This window comes from Cherax quadricarinatus, chromosome 11 (assembly GCF_038502225.1).
Source record: "Cherax quadricarinatus isolate ZL_2023a chromosome 11, ASM3850222v1, whole genome shotgun sequence".
Taxonomy (NCBI): domain Eukaryota; kingdom Metazoa; phylum Arthropoda; class Malacostraca; order Decapoda; family Parastacidae; genus Cherax; species Cherax quadricarinatus.
This window is the reverse complement of record NC_091302.1, coordinates 44,094,743-44,112,242: the sequence shown is the minus strand read 5'-3', so window position 1 is coordinate 44,112,242 and position 17,500 is coordinate 44,094,743. Positions and strand designations below refer to the sequence as shown.

General features: G+C 42.8%; 1 protein-coding gene across 1 annotated transcript in view; it reads left to right on the top strand.

Annotated features, from left to right (window-relative positions):
- The first annotated feature begins 5,041 nt into the window (after nt 1-5,041).
- Nucleotides 5,042-17,500, top strand: part of LOC128687620 (mucin-2-like) — a 65,272-nt gene continuing 52,813 nt past the window's right edge. Inside the window, exon 1 of the mRNA XM_053775172.2 lies at nt 5,042-5,395. Within this exon, the coding sequence (XP_053631147.1) occupies nt 5,372-5,395 (24 nt within the window). The 5' untranslated portion in view covers nt 5,042-5,371. The remainder of the gene's footprint in view (nt 5,396-17,500) is intronic.

The following is a 17,500-nucleotide window of genomic DNA, read 5'->3' as shown; positions in this document are numbered from 1 at the left end:
CCCCTACCCACTCTAAAACCTCTTTGCTCATCTGCAATCCTACATTCTGTCTTACCTCTTATTTTTTTCAGTAATAACCCTACCGTACACTTTTCCTGGTATACTCAGTAAACTTATTCCTCTATAATTTTTACAATCTCTCTTGTCCCCCTTCCCTTTATATAAAGGAACTATACATGCTCTCTGCCAATCCCTAGATACCTTCCCCTCTTTCATACATTTATTAAACAAAAATACCAACCACTCCAACTCTATATCACCCCCTGCTTTTAACCTTTCTGTCATGATCCTGTCAGTTCCAGCTGCTTTACCCCCTTTCATTCTACGTAATGCCTCACGCAGCTCCCCACACTCACATCCAGCTCTCCTTCACTCCTACTAGATGGTATACCTCCTTGGCCAGTGCAAGAAATTACCGCCTCCCTTTCTTCGTCGAGATTTAAAAGTTCCTCAAAATATTCCTGCCATCTACCCAATACTTCCATCTCCCCATCCACTAACTCTCCTACTCTGTTTTTAACTGACATATCCATTCTTTCCCTAGGCTTTCTTAACTTGTTTAACTTTAATTTTTTTTTTTTTTATCACACTGGCCGATTCCCACCAAGGCAGGGTGGCCCGAAAAAGAAAAACTTTCGCCATCATTCACTCCATCACTGTCTTGCCAGAAGGGTGCTTTACACTACAGTTTTTAAACTGCAACATTAACCCCTCCTTCAGAGTGCAGGCACTGTACTTCCCATCTCCAGGACTCAAGTCCGGCCTGCCGGTTTCCCTGAACCCCTTCATAAATGTTACTTTGCTCACACTCCAACAGCACGTCAAGTATTAAAAACCATTTGTCTCCATTCACTCCTACCAAACACGCTCACGCATGCCTGCTGGAAGTCCAAGCCCCTCGCACACAAAACCTCCTTTACCCCCTCCCTCCAACCTTTCCTAGGCCGACCCCTACCCCGCCTTCCTTCCACTACAGACTGATACACTCTTGAAGTTATTCTGTTTTGCTCCATTCTCTCCACATGTCCGAACCACCTCAACAACCCTTCCTCAGCCCTCTGGACAACAGTTTTGGTAATCTCGCACCTCCTCCTAACTTCCAAACTACGAATTCTCTGCATTATATTCACACCACACATTGCTCTCAGACATGACATCTCCACTGCCTCCAGCCTTCTCCTCACTGCAACATTCATCACCCATGCTTCACACCCATATAAGAGCGTTGGTAAAACTATACTCTCATACATTCCCCTCTTTGCCTCCAAGGACAAAGTTCTTTGTCTCCAGAGACTCCTAAGTGCACCACTCACCCTTTTCCCCTCATCAATTCTATGATTCACCTCATCTTTCATAGACCCATCCGCTGACACGTCCACTCCCAAATATCTGAATACATTCACCTCCTCCATACTCTCTCCCTCCAATCTGATATCCAATCTTTCATCACCTAATCTTTTTGTTATCCTCATAACCTTACTCTTTCCTGTATTCACTTTCAATTTTCTTCTTTTGCACTCCCTACCAAATTCATCCACCAATCTCTGCAACTTCTCTTCAGAATCTCCCAAGAGCACAGTGTCATCAGCAAAGAGCAACTGTGACAACTCCCACTTTATGTGTGATTCTTTATCTTTTAACTCCACGCCTCTTGCCAAGACCCTCGCATTTACTTCTCTTACAACCCCATCTATAAATATATTAAACAACCACGGTGACATCACACATCCTTGTCTAAGGCCTACTTTTCCTGGGAAATAATTTTCTTATTTTCATTAAAATTTCTTGACAGTGCATCTCCCACTCTATCATCTGCTCTTCTTTTGCACTCTCTCACCACTCTCTTCACCTTTCTTGTACTCTCCATGTACTCTACTCTTTGTATACCCCTCAAGGAAGGTTCCTTGATGTTGGTGAGGGGCTCTTTATTTAGGGAATTGGATCTGTGCTCCAGTTCCCTGAATTAAGCCTGAATGCCTTTCCACATCCTTTCCCCCCAGGCGCTGTATAATCCTCTGGGTTTAGCGCTTCCCCCTTGATTATAATAATAATACTCTTTGTATAACACCTCTGCTTTGTAAAAACCTCTCATAAGCTACTTTTTCCTTTTATCACACCCTTTACTTCATCATTTCACCAATCACTCCTCTTTCCTCCTGCACCCACTCTCCTATAACCACAAACTTCTGCCCCACATTCTAATACTGCATTTTTAAAACTATTCCAACCCTTTTCAACCCCCCACTACTCATACTTGCACCAGCCCACCTTTCTGCCAATAGTTGCTTATATCTCACCCGAACTTCCTCTTCCCTTAGTTTATACACTTTTACCTCCCTCTTGTCATTTTCCTCTTGTCCCATCTACTTCTTACTCTAACTGTAGCTACAACTAAATAATGATCCGATATATCAGTTGCCCGTCTATAAACATGTACATCCTGGAGCCTACCCATCAACCTTTTATCCACCAATACATAATCTAACAAACTACTTTCATTACGTGCTATATCATACCTTGTATATTTATCCTCTATTTCATAAAATATGTATTACTTATTACTAAACCTCTTTCTACACATAGCTCAATTAAAGGCTCCCCATTTTCATTTACCTACGACTCCCTCCACAGCATTTTTGCCCACTTTAGCATTGAAATCCCCAACCACAAGTACTCTCACACTTGGTTCAAAACTCCCCACACATTCACTCAACATTTCCCAAAATCTCTCTCTCTCTCTCCTCTACACTTCTCTCTTCTCCAGGTGCATATACGCTTACCATAACCCACTTTTCACAGCCAACCCTTATTTTACTCCACATAATCCTTGAATTAATACATTTATGCTCCCTCATTTCCTGTCATAGCTTATCCTTCAATATTATTGCTACTCCTTCTTTAGCTCTAACTCTATTTGAAACCCCTGACCTAATACCATTTATTCCTCTCCACTGAAATTCTCTCACCCCCTTCAGCTTTGTTTCACATAAAGCTAGGACATCCAGGTTCTTCTCATTCATAACATCCACTATCATCTCTTTCTTATCATCTGCACAACATCCATGCACAATTCAGACATCCCACTTTGACAATTTTCTTCTTATTCTTTTTAGTAATTATTACAGGAAAAGGGGTTACTAGCCCATTGTTCCCGGCATTTTAGTTGACTTTTACAACATGCATGGCTTATGGAGGAAAGATTCTTATTCCTCTTCCCCATGGATATAAAAGGAAAAGTAATAAGAACAAGAACTATTAAGATAAAATCAAAGAAAACTCAGATGAGTGTGTATAAATAAACATGTACATGTATGTGTAATGTGACCTAAGTGTAATTAGAAGTAGCAAGACATACCTGTAATCTTGCATATTTATGTGACAGACAAAAGACACCAGCAATTCTACCGTCATGTAAAACAATTACAGGCTTTCGTTTTACACACGTTGCAGGACGATAGTACCTCTTCGGGTGGTTCCTGTCTACCAACCTACTCTTATCTTAAATTATATACATATAAATTATCAATGGTCTTGGGGTTTCATAGTTGCACTTTTTCATATGTATATGGAAAAATGTACACCTTGACTATATACATTTGTCACACTTCATTCAAGGTAGGTACCTAGATGCTGATGATGGCTCGGAGTTTATTCCCTTTCATATCAAATCTGATTTATTACTTAGGTCCTGTATGACCTCCATCGGGTTAGCACTTTCCCATTAACAATAATACCACCAAATGGATATACTGTATACGTATTGCAAAGTATTATCATCACTTGTGTACTTAATATTTGCAGACAGCTACAGTTTTTATTTTATAACAGTTATCTACCCCTCAAGGGAGGTTCCTTGATGCTGGTAAGGGGCTCTTGATCTAGGGAATTGGATCTGTGCTCCAGTTTCCTGAAGTAACCCTGAATACCTTCCATCTCCCCCCCCCCCATGCACTGTATAACCCAATGGGTTTAGCACTTCCCCATGATTATAATAATAACAATAATCTGGCTTCTGTATTCCTTTCAAGGTGCCTTGACGCCAGTGAGGAGTTCTTGATCCAGGGAATTGGACGATCTCCACTTCCTTGGATCAAATTTGATTACCTCTGATTTACAGGGTGCTTTACGACCCCTACAAATTACGTGTTTTTCCTAAATAAAATCGTAATTCTGAGTAATGTACAGGATGAATATTTGGCATGAGAGAACATTGTGATACACACCATAGAAAAGGAGACTTCGGAGAATTATCACCTGGGGGAAATATCTTTTGAAAAATAAAATGAAAGACATGGGAATATGTCATGCATAAGACATGTCCTCCTAACCCCTCTGTGCTCTAGTTCCCTAAATTGAGCCTAAGAGCCTTCCAACCCCCCCTTCCCACAGGTGTTGTATAATCCCTATGGCTTTAATGCTCCCCATGATCATAATTATCTCCCAAAGCGCACAAACAATATTATCACTGGTATCTGCTAATTTTTTTTCAGAAAATACAAACTTTTCACTTTGCACATCTAGCTGTCCATGCTGTCTAGCATTATCTTGATCATCGAAGAGTGCACCAACTGGATTTGAAGTACCTCCTTCCCTCATGGAAAGTGCATTGATGCCTGTGAGGGGCTTTTGATCCAAGGAACCCCCTATGGGTTTAGTGCTCCCTATAATGATCCAAGGAACTTAACCTCTTGGATTGGACCTGAATGCCTCCCAGGCTGTGATCCCTATGGGTTTAGCATTTCCCTTTATTAAAATTAATTCAACCAAGGAATTAACTGCATTTCTCGTATCAAACCTTGTTCTCTATTATCCTCGGGTATTATAACGGTGCTATATGACCCTGTTGGGTTTAGTGCTTAGTTTTATTATAATCAGGTGCTCTATGATTGCTACTGGTTTAATGCTTAACTGAAAAACAGTAATGTGCATAGGAGAGCATAGCCATAGAGTAACAAATGTGTTGGAAGCTTAGTATCTGGAAGACTGAATAACTAGTAGAGGGAGGTGGGTGTGGCAAGGAGTGAGGTGGGTGTGGTAAGGAGTGAGGTGGGTGTGGTAAGGAGTGAGGTGGGTGTGGCAAGGAGTGAGGTGGGTGTGGCAAGGAGTGAGGTGGGTGTGGCAATCAGTGAGGTGGGTGTGGCAAGGAGTGAAGTGGGAGGGGCTACGAGCAGGTGAATGGCTATGACTAAGGTGGGAGGGGCTAAGAGTGAGGTAGGAGGGACTAGGAGTGAGGTGGGAGTGGCTAAGAGAGATGGAAGGAGGTAAAGAGGGTGGGATAGAGACAGGAAAGGGTGAGGAGATAAGGAGAGAGGTGTGAAGGAGTAAAGAGGGAAGGGCGTCAGTGTAGTAGTTACAGTGGTAGCGAGCGGTTATGGGTCAGGTTGGAGTTCTCGTGGTGAGTATCGTGCGAGCAGCACACACTTGATGTATACCGAGAGGGGAATATATCAGTTTATACACACCGAGAGGTGTACATTTTTCTGTGTATGCACATCTCTCGATGCATACATGAATGACTGTATGACCCTTTTAGGTTTAGCGCTTAGTTTTAATAGTAATAATAATATATGAATGCAACATTAAGCATTTTCATTTCAGTTGACTTGTGAACAATTGTAATTCCTATTCTTTACATTTCAGCCGACTGAAATATCAGTTTTAAGTTGCCTCTTTTCACCGCATCAGTGATTCACTTGGCGCAGTGGACAGGGGCGCTGTAAAATTAACAATTAACATTTTAGTCTGGCTAGGATATATATATATATATATATATATATATATATATATATATATATATATATATATATATATATATATATATATATATATATATATATATATATATATATATATATATATATATATATTATATATATATATATATTATATATTATACGCAGCACTGCATGACCCTTGTGGGTTTAGCGCTTGGTTTTGATTATAATAATTTCCTCAGTGTATATACACCAAGAGGTATTAGGCAGGATGCGCTGAACTACAGGCCAGTTTGGCTGACATGTTTACCGTGCAAGACAATGGGAGTTTATAGTCAGGAGAGTGGTAGCGCACTTGGAAAGTAGCTTCATAAATAACCAGTACGGGTTCAGAGTTCACAAGTCTTGTCTTACCAACCCTATGGAATTCTGTGACAAAGTATTTAGCGCTTCTTTTTTATTATGATAATAGTATGACAAAATAACGGAAATAGAGGCAGGAGAGGGAGGGCTGGGTAGATTGCAGTTTCTTAGACCGCAAGAAAGTATTTGATACTGTATCGCACATGTACAAACTGTCTCCGTTATACTCTCCACCCTCGCTAGTCTGTGATCAAGAATATTAAACTGTTAGCACACCCTACCCCTGCAGAGCTGTGTGACCCTTGTGGGTTTAGCACTTAGTTTTGATTATAATAATAATATACCCCACATAAGACTGGGAAAGAACCTGAGAAATAGGCAGAAATAACTGGAATGTACTCTGGTGGACTGAAGATTACCTTAGATGAAAGACGCAAATAGTGATTGTCCGGGAAGATATGTCAGAATGAGAAAGAGTAACAAGCAGCATAGCACAAGGATCGATGGGTATTAGAGCTAGTGCTGTTTCTAGTTTATGTGAACGACATATCAGAAGGAACCGAGTAAGATGTATCTCCATTCGCTTGTGATGTAAAACTAAAGAGAAGAATAGAAACAAATTAGAACGTGGAAAAGCTACAAAAGGATCTGGACAAACTGCGGGGTTGATCATATAAGTGGGTGCTTGAATTCAACTCCAGTACATGAAAGGTTATGAAGATTAGAAAAGGGACCAACAGACTGGACATAATATAAACTCAGGGGACAGATGATGCATATATCATTCAAAGAGGACCTAGGGGTGAGCATAGTGCCTACCATATCACCAGAGGCTCACAACCGAATAACTTCTGCAGCCAATGGTCTCCTGGCAAATCTGAGAGTAGCTTCAGGAATCTCAGCAGAGTCAGTTCGGGTACTTTATTCAACATACATCAGTCCCATCTTGGAGTATGCAGCACCAGTATGAAACCCACACCTGAAGAAGTGTGAGAAAGTGCAGAAGTAGGCAGCAAGACTAGTTCCAAAGGGATATGAGCTACGAAGAAAGGTTAAATGAACCGAATTCCGTGTCGAATTCTCGGGACACTAGTGCCTGAGGACCAAGAGAGATGAGCTGCTCCATTATCTTGGTCATATGCAAGTAGAGCATTCCTGCCTTCGGTATAACTTCTAAGGTCGGGAACTATAGCCATTATCCCTGTGGAAAATACTGTATATATTTTCCGGAAATACGGTAATTTATAGGTAAATAGATGCCCTATATTGTATTTTTAAAAGAAGTATGATATCGAAAATGGGAAACCTGCGGCTGGGGGAGTCAGTCGCCATTTTGTTTGAATTTGTATTAGAAACGTTGGTGAATGGGGAAGAATTTTTCGTGCTCTAGAGGTTAAAATTGTGCTGACACCTCTCAAATAGGAGGCGAAATTGGTGGATATGCATTCCTGCATAACTTGAGATATCAGGCGATAGGACAGGACAACTCCAGGAACCTCAGATAAGCTGTCTAATTTATGTTTAATTTCTGGCCAGTAAAATTTTCATAAATGTACGCAAAAGGGGGGGTTCTGTACATGACACATTAATCTCCAGTCAAATTGGTGAGTGATATTAAGATATATTTTCCTTCTGTTATGTAATTGTGTATATATATAACCATTTATTATTTTTAATATACAGTCCACAAATTTATATATTTACCAGTATTCCTGGTGTATATATATTTCATTACTTAATAGGTCCAGAGCAACTTGTGGTTATGACAGTGGTAGGTATCGAAGGGGGCAGTTTTGCGACCTAGGTGTCCCAAATTCCTACTTGTCTATGTAACATTGATAAATAATAATTATCTTTGTTATCATTTACTGTTACGTACATAATTAGTTACATTCAGATAAATGCAATTTTCCACAATCCCATTCTTATGTCTAGTAGTATGAAATGGCACTTCATTCATACCAAGTTCAGATAGCCTAGATATGTAAAGGTTTTTCTGGTGTCCCATTTTAAAGACTGAGATGGCTTCCATTGACTCCCATTAGGATTCACTGTATGAAACAAATTCAACGAAGACTTTGTCATGCAACAAGGTTTCTGGTGAACTTTCTGTACAATCTTTTCTTGGGAGTTGCGCCTGTTTCTACAGTTTTGCAGTTTTGTATCAATAGCCACAATGTCCCCAGCAGCTAATTTTGCTAACAGTTCTGTGTCACGAAGGTCTGTCGCACATTTTCTGACTTTAAAAGCACCATCAAACATAGATGCCTTATGAATCCCAGTGGGTGCAGCAACCTTATCACAGAAGAAACACATATACTTTGTTTTTTCTTGTTTTTGCTGCTCAGAACTAGATCTCAGGTTTACTGGATTTGGCTCCCGTGATTCATCATTCTTTCTCTTTCATGCTCTTGAAGCTTGTCTTTACAAATTTTATTTCTACAAGAATTTGCCATGTATCATTTTCCTATAAAGTATTTTCCTGCTTCTACCTGATATTCAAGTATTATATATTTACACGTGCAGGCAAGGCAATGTGCTCTTGAAATTTGATTAGATTTTCGGCAACGTGTGTGTACCCATCACGAACATCCTTCCCTATTGGCAGAACACTAGTGCCTCTGAAGTTTCTGCTTGGCAAAGTATATATTAATTCTTTACAGTTGGGTTGACAGTCTGCTTGGAACAGTTTGGCCACAGCATCTACAAGCTTGTAATGCTTTATCATGGTTAATTGTACTAATTGTACTACTTTACTATTGTCTTGACTTTATTTACTTTCTTGATGGCATCCGTAACACGCAAAGACATTAGTTTATATACTGTAGGGTTAAGGTTGCGGTAAAATTGTTTTACCCCTTCAAGAATATCTTACTTATGCGGAAGTGGTCAGTTTGAAATGGTGGAAGCAAATAAAAAAAAAAACCGGCCTGCGGTAAGTTAACTGACAGTTCCGTGTTGGCAATTTAGTGTTTTGCGTGTAATATTTCAACTAAATAAGTACATATCTCAAAAATTATATCATGTATACAACTTTTGTCGCGTTCAAAGGCTTTGTACACCTTAAAACTATATATTTAGGTACCACGATTGCTATCTTACACTGAAGAATTCAAATGACACAGGCGATTGAAAAAAAATCGCGTCCATTTTGAAAAAAAATATTCGTGATAACCATCAAGCTTCCATGCTGACGTGGATCCACATTAAAAAATAATTAGCAGAGTTTATTTCACCCATGTGCCAGTGTCATGTTTTTAACGCAAAGTCCAGGATTTTTACCAGATCTTTTCCTTAACCGCCCCACTAATTTACTTTCAATTTATGAGGTCGGCGTAAGACTGAGGCTGTGAGCAGATGATACTCCGACCCAGTAACGGATAAAATAAAATGAGAAATATGAGAATAGGAAAGACCGTGTGAGAATAAGAAAGGATATGTAAGAATAAGAGGGGCTGTGTGAGAATAAGAGGGGCTGTGTGAGAATAAGAGGGGCCGTGTGAGAATAAGAGGGGCTGTGTGAGAATAAGAGGGGCTGTGTGAGAATAAGAGGGGCCGTGTGAGAATAAGAGGGGCTGTGTGAGAATAAGATGGGCTGTGTGAGAATAAGATGGGCTGTGTGAGAATAAGAGGGGCTGTGTGAGAATAAGAAAGGATATGTAAGAATAAGATGGGCTGTGTGAGAATAAGAGGGGCTGTGTGAGAATAAGAGGGGCCGTGTGAGAATAAGAGGGGCTGTGTGAGAATAAGAGGGGCTGTGTGAGAATAAGAAAGGATATGTAAGAATAAGATGGGCTGTGTGAGAATAAGAGGGGCTGTGTGAGAATAAGAGGGGCCGTGTGAGAATAAGAGGGGCTGTGTGAGAATAAGAGGGGCTGTGTGAGAATAAGAGAGGCCGTGTGAGAATAAGAGGGGCTGTGTGAGAATAAGAGGGGCTGTGTGAGAACAAAAGGGGTTGTGTGAGAATAAGAGGGGCTGTGTGAGAATAAGAGGGGCCGTGTGAGAATAAGAGGGGCTGTGTGAGAATAAGAGGGGCCGTGTGAGAATAAGAGGGGCTGTGTGAGAATAAGAGGGGCTGTGTGAGAATAAGAGGGGCTGTGTGAGAACAAAAGGGGCTGTGTGAGAATAAGAGGAGCCGTATGAGAATCATGAGGAATGTGGGACTAGTAAAAGTTGTCTATTTAATGCGACTGTCAGTACATATAATACTTGACCTATATGTGAAGTACGCCGTTAATGGCTGGTGGGTCGTTGTACAGTGTACTTAAGGTATATTGCGTCACCACCGTCAAAACCACAAACATACACACACATACACACACACACACACACACACACAAGACTCTGTACACCGTGTACGTCAGGCCCATACTGGAGTATGCAGCACCAATTTGGAACCCACACCTGGGCACGCACGTCAAGAAATTAGAGAAAGTGCAAAAGTTTGCAACAAGGCTGGTTCCAGAGCTAAGGAAAATGTCCTGTGAGGAAAGGTTAAGGGAAATCGGCCTGACGACACTGGAGGACAGGAGGGTTGGGGGGAGACATGATAACGACATACAAAATACTGCGAGGTATTGACAGGGTGGACAGAGACAGGATGTTACAGAGATGAGACACAGAAACAAGGGGTCACAATTGGAAGTTGAAGACTCAGATGAGCCATAGAGATGTAAGGAATATTTTTTTTAGTCATAGAGTTGTCAGGAAGTGGAAAAGTCTGGCAAGTGACGTAGTGGAGGCAGGATCCATACATAGCTTTAAGACGAGGTATGATAAAGCTCATGAAGCAGGGAGAGAGAGGACCTAGTAGCGACCAATGATGAGGCGGGGCCAGGGGCTATGAATCGACCCCTGCAACCACAAATAGGTGAGTACACACACAGAGATGATGTGAAGTTAATGATGAGAATTAAATCGGATGAGGATCAGACAGGACTACAAAGGGACCTGGACAGGCTGCAGGCCTGGTCTAGTAACTGGCATCTGGAATTTAACCCCGTCAAATGCAAAGTCACGAAGATCGCAGAAGGGCAAACAAGACCGCAGACAGAGTACAGGTTAGGGTGGCCAAAGACTGCAAATCTCACTCAATAAAAAAGGATCTCGGGGTGAGTATAATACCGAGTACATCTCCTGAGGCACACAGGCGGGGCCGGGAGCTGTGTATCGACCCCTGCAACCACAATTAGGTGAGCACATCAACCAGATAACTGCTGCAGCATAATGGGCGCCTGGAAAACCCGAGAATAGCGTTCCGATACCTCAGTAAGAAATCGTTCAAGACTGTATACCGTACACGTCAAGCCCATGTTGGAGTATGCAGCACCAGTCTGGAACCCATACCTGGTCAAGCACATCACGAAATTAGAGAAAGTGAAAAGGTTTGCAACAAGACTAGTTCCGGAGCTAAGGGGCATGTCCTACGAGGAGAGGTTAAGGGAAATCGGCCTGGCGACACTGGAGGACAGAAGGGATAGGGGGACATGGGAACGACATATAAAATACTGAGAGGAATTGACAAGGGGGGCAAAGACAGGATATTCCAGAGATGGGACACAGCAACAAGGGGTCACAATTGGAAGAGGAAGACTCAGATTAGTCAGAGGGATGTTATGAAGTATTTCTTCAGCCATAGAGTTGTCAGGAAGTGGGATAGTCTGGAATGTGAAGTAGTTTACCTGGAGAGAGTTCCGGGGGTCAACGCCCCCGCGGCCCGGTCTGTGACCAGGCCTCATGGTGGATCAGAGCCTGATCAACCAGGCTGTTACTGCTGGCTGCACGCAATCCAACGTACGAGCCACAGCCCGGCTGGTCAGGTACCGACTTTAGGTGCTTGTCCAGTGCCTGCTTGAAGACAGCCAGGGGTCTATTGGCAATATCCCTTATGTATGCTGGGAGGCAGTTGAACGGTCTTGGGCCCCTGACACTTATTGTGTTGTCTCTTAACGTGCTAGTGACACCCCTGCTTTTCGTTGGGGGGATGTTGAGGCAGGATCCATAGTTTTAAGGTGAGGTTTGATAAAGCTCATGGAGCAGGGAGAGAGAGGACCTAGTAGGGACCAGTGAAGAGGCGGGGCCAGGGGCTGTGAATCGACCCCTGCAACCACAATTAGGTGAGTACACACACACTTAAAATACAGACGATTCACAGGGATGTTAGGAAGTACTTCAGACCAGTGGTCGGGAAGTGGAGTAATCTTGGCGAGGAAGGGGAGGCAGATGCCATACACAGGCACGATAGGACCCACGAAACTACGAGGGAGTGAATTTGAAGAGCGGCAAGTTATTTGGCTGGTCTAGAGTCGGTAACTGTTGGGACCAGTCTGCTGCAAATTTTAGTTTATATTTCCATAATCTTCTTGAATTTTCATGATTACCATTAAATACAATGTCTCTTTTGAATAGTTATGTTAAACTGATTGCTGCTTCTTCGTTCTACATTTAACCTCTTTAACTATAAAAACTATTTTTTCGGGGGGGGGGGGGGGGGGGTAAAAATGATGTACTGCCGGCAATAAGGGGAAAAAAAGAACATAAGTTAACAGAACAAGATAAAGCCCTACGCTCTGCGTATGGCGGGATGGGACATACACAGATGATAGCCAAGAAATGAGTGAGATACTAAAGCCCCAATATGACTCAGTGTTCAGCGAGTCACTGCCCACTCTTAGGGTCGACAATCCAAATGAATTATTTATGAACGAAACCCAAAATTTGGTCATCCCAAAACTCTCGGATATTATTCTAACTCCACAAGATTTTGAAAAGGCAATTAATGACATGCCCAGGCCCAGACTCGTGGAACTCCGTGTTCATCAAGAATCGCAAGAAGCCCGTATCGCATGCCTTCAGCATTTTAATGGAGAGTGAGCATGGACACGGGTCATCCCACACACACTAAAAAAAACAGACTCCACAGAGGTGGCAGTAAAGCAATTGCAAAGAACTACAGACCGATAGCACTAACGTCCCATATCATAAAAATCTTTTGAGAGGGTTCTAAGAAGCAAGATAGCCAACTACCTAGATACCTATCAGTTACACAACCCAGGGCAATACGGGTTTAGAGCAGGTCGCTCCTGCCTGTCCCAGCTACTGCACCACTATGACAAGGTCCTGGATGCTGTAGAGGATAAACAAAATACAGATGTATACACAGACTTTGCAAAACCTTTCAACAAGTGTGGCATGGTGTAATAGCACACAAAATGTTTGATAAAGAAATAACGGGAAAAGTTGGTAGATGGATCTACAACTTCCTGACAAATAGAACACAAAGAGTAATAGTAAACAGAGTAAAGTCCCAGGCAGCCACGGTAAAAAGCTATGTTCCACAAGGCACAGTACTCGCCCCCATTCTATTCCTCATCCACATTTCTGACATAGACAGATATAAGCCATAACTCCGTGTCTTCCTTTGCGGATGACACCCGGATCACCATGGCAGTGACCTCCATCGAAGACACCGCGAGACTCCAGGCAGACATCAACCAAATCTTCGAATGGGCCACTCAAAACAATATGAAGTTCAACGAGGAAAAATTTCAACTACTCAGATATGGGAAACTTGAAGAAATTAAAAGTGTGTCAAGGTATACAACAAATTCTAACCATACAATAGAGCGGAAAAGTAATGTAAAGGACCTGGAAGTGATGTCAGAGGATCTCGCCTTCAAAGACCACAACAATGCATCTACCTCATCCGCTAGGAAAATGATAGGATGGATAATGAGAACCTTCAAAACTAGGGACGCCAAGCCCATGATGATGCTCTTCAAATCGCTTGTGCTCTCTAGGCTGGAATACTGCTGTATACTAACAGCCCCCTTCAAGGCTGGCGACATTTCAGACCTGGAGAGTGTACAAAGAACTTTGCACGGCACACATAAGTACGATAAGGCACCTAAACCACTGGGAACTGTTGAAGGTTCTTGATCTGTATTCCCTCGAAAGCAGACGAGAGAGATACATGATAATATACAATTGGAAGGTCCTGGAGGGATTGGTACCAAACCTGCACACGGCAATCACTCCCTATGAAAGCAAAAGACTCGGCAGGAGATGCACCATTCCCCCAATGAAAAGTAGGGGCGCCACGGTACACTGAGAGACAACACAATAAGTGTCCGGGGCCCAAGACTGTTCAACTGCTTCCCAGCATACATAAGGGGGATTACCAATAGACCCCTGGCTGTCTTCCAGAAGGCACTGGACAGGCACCAAAAGTCAGTACCTGACCAACCGGGCTGTGGTTCGTACGTTAGCTTGCGTGCGGCCAGCAGTAACAGCCTGGTTGGTAATACCCTGATCCATCATGAGGCCTGGTGTCAGACTGGGCCGCGGGGGCGTTGACCCCCGAAACCCTCTCCAGGTAAACTCCAGGTATCAAATTATATTTCGTTCCGTACTGTAGAAGAACTTGACCAAGTTGCTACACAAGGCTTCAACAAAGCCTCGTTCCTTCACTATCTTCACCGTTTTCTTGACTCCACAACAAGCAAACTTCTCACCAGTCCCCACAGGAACAGAATCTTTCTCCTTGATGCAAGATTACTCGCTGTGATGACAAGATATATTACATCTTCACCGCTGCCCTGAGGGACACAACCCCTTCCCCCACTAGGCTTCACTTTCTAAAATTTTCCGAGCGTGATTTTTGTCGTCTCATCTTATGATTAGGCTATAATACTTCTCGCCTCGACTACTGTTTCTTTTTTCTTTTTGACGAATACTATTATAATATTTCGTTTTACTTTTAATAGAATGGACTTTTACTTGGGCGGAGAAATTTGGGTTTGATTGAAGGCATTTGAAGGCACTTGTGATATATTGAAAGTTCAATAATAATTAATGGTCAGTGGTGACGTGAACTCAGTAATAATCAAGTTATTGATGACTTAGATTCAGTAATAATCAAGTAATTATTGATAGATTCAGTAATGATCAAGTCATTAATGACAGACTCATTAATGATCAAGGAGTATAGTTCTTTGTCAAAATAACATTAGAGAACTCCACTTATTTGTTCCCCTTGTGTACAACAAAACGTTAAATCATCTGAGGAAATAGCAATAATAATAATAATAATAATAATAATAATAATAATAATAGATAGCCTGGGGAACTGGATGTAATCAGGTTCGAGACGAGAAACGGAAGAGTAGCTCCGATTCCTGGTATCAAGAGGCACGTGCCTTGAAGCGCAGCCTCAGTTTCATTCAAAAACATTAATGTTTTCTTAATGGAGCAACAAGCCTTCCCGGGGTCAGGGGTCAGGGGTCAAAGGGGGTAACTTTTACCTGCTAGGAAAAACTGAACTTTCATCAAGGTCCTGTAGCTACCACTACTGTACTCACGATTCTACCCCCCCCCCCTCCCGTCCACACCCCCGCCCACACTTCAGCCTACACCCTCGCTCACACTTCAGCCCACACCCCCGCCCACACTTCAGCCCACACACCCGCCCACTTCCCCGCCAACACCCCCGTCCACTTCCCCGCCCACACCCACGTCCACACTTCCACTCTCCCGCCCACACCCCACTCACACTCCGCCTACACTCGCCCACACACGGGGAAGCGCTAAACCCACGGGGGTCACGCAGCACCTGGCGAAAGGGAGGTAATTAGGTTTGATCCGAGGAAAGAGAGGGCATCTCTAATTGCTTGGATCAAGTGGCCTTCACTAGCACCCCTCTGAGGGGTCAACAGAGAGAGTATAGGAATGAACATTGCATACACTGTGCAAACACACACAGTACGGTTGAACAAGAGGGATTACGTTACACAGTGTAGCAACGTAGATGAACAAGAGAAACTACGTTACAGTGTAGTTGAACAAGTACAGATGTTCAACTTACTGTCTTCCAGGGTGAGGAGGGGTAGACTTGGAGTGTGGAACCAGGGAGGGAGGGAGACACAGACTGACGTTTGCAGGATGAAGGAAGGGAAGGATGGAGGGAGGCAAGAAATGAAGGCAGGGGAAGATGGAGGGAGGGAAGGAGACAAGGAATAACGGGAGGAAGGGAAGGAATGCAGGAGAAACGAAGGAACATATCGAGAGAGAGAGAAAAAAAAAACGAGGAAAGGGAGATAATTAAGGAGGAGAGGGAGGGAAAGAGAAGGCACTGAAAAAAGGAGGAACGGTAACCACAGACGAAATGGAAGAGAGGGGTAGAAAATGCAAAGAGGGAGAGCGGAAAGTTATAATGAAGGAGGGAAGGAGATTTCTGCCTCCAGGGCTCGCTCGCCAATTATATCAGTTCTTAAAGAACACAAAGTCACAATACCGTGACTGGAACAATACACAAATAACCCGCACATAAGAGAGAGAAACTGACCACGACGTTTAGGTCTGATCTGGACCGTTTACAAATCACAAAAACAGAAAAGAGTGAGGTAGCCAGTATATAGAGTCTAGCGTGAAAACTGACGGGAACAGGAGAGGGAGAAAAGGAAGTAGTGGTAGTAGTAGTAATAGTGGTAGTAGATAGTAGATAGAGTAACTATTCTCCCTACTTTCTACTACAACTATTTCTTCTACTACTTCCACTACCTACCTACCACTACCACTACTAACTCTTCTCCCTCTTTTCTTCCCGTACGTTATCCCGCTAGACTACATGTACTGGGTACCTCACTCTTCTGTTATTGTAATTTAGTAAATGGTTCAAATCGGACCGAAACGTCGTCGTAAGCTCCTCTCTTCTATGTGTGAGTTATGTGTGTATATCAAGTCTTCAAAACTGCTTATGGCGTTCTCCTCCAGTAAACATCTACCTCGTTCCACCCAACACCACGAGACTGACAAGGAGTTTCATAACGTCCTTGTTACTCGTCTGCATATTTACCAGAGGCATGAAAACCCCATCATTTCGTCGAAGATATTGGCCCATCATTTATTTGCCGTTCCAGACTAATCAACGCCCCTGTGTGTGTGTGTACTCACCAATGTGTGGCTGCAGGGGTTGATTCATAGCTCCTGGCCCCGCCTCCTCACTGATCGCTACTAGGCCCTTTCTCTCCCTGCTCCATGAGCTTTATCAAACCTCGTCTTAAAACTATGTATGGTTCCTGCCTCCATTACTTCACTTTCTAGGCTATTCCACTTCCTGACAACTCTATGACTGAAGAAATACTGCCTAACATCTCTTTGACTCATTGGAGTCTTCAACTTCCAACTGTGACCCCTAGTTGTGTCCCATCTCTGGAACGTCCTGTCTTTGTCCACCTTGTCAATTCCTCGCAGTATTTTATACTTCGTTATCATGTCTCCCCTAACCCTCCTGTCCTCCAGTGTCGTCAGGTCGATTTCCCTTAGCCTTTCTTCGTAGGACAATCACCTTGTTGCAAACCTTTGCATTTTTTCTAACTTCTTGACGTGCTTGACCAGGTGTGGATTCTAAACTGGTGCTGCATACC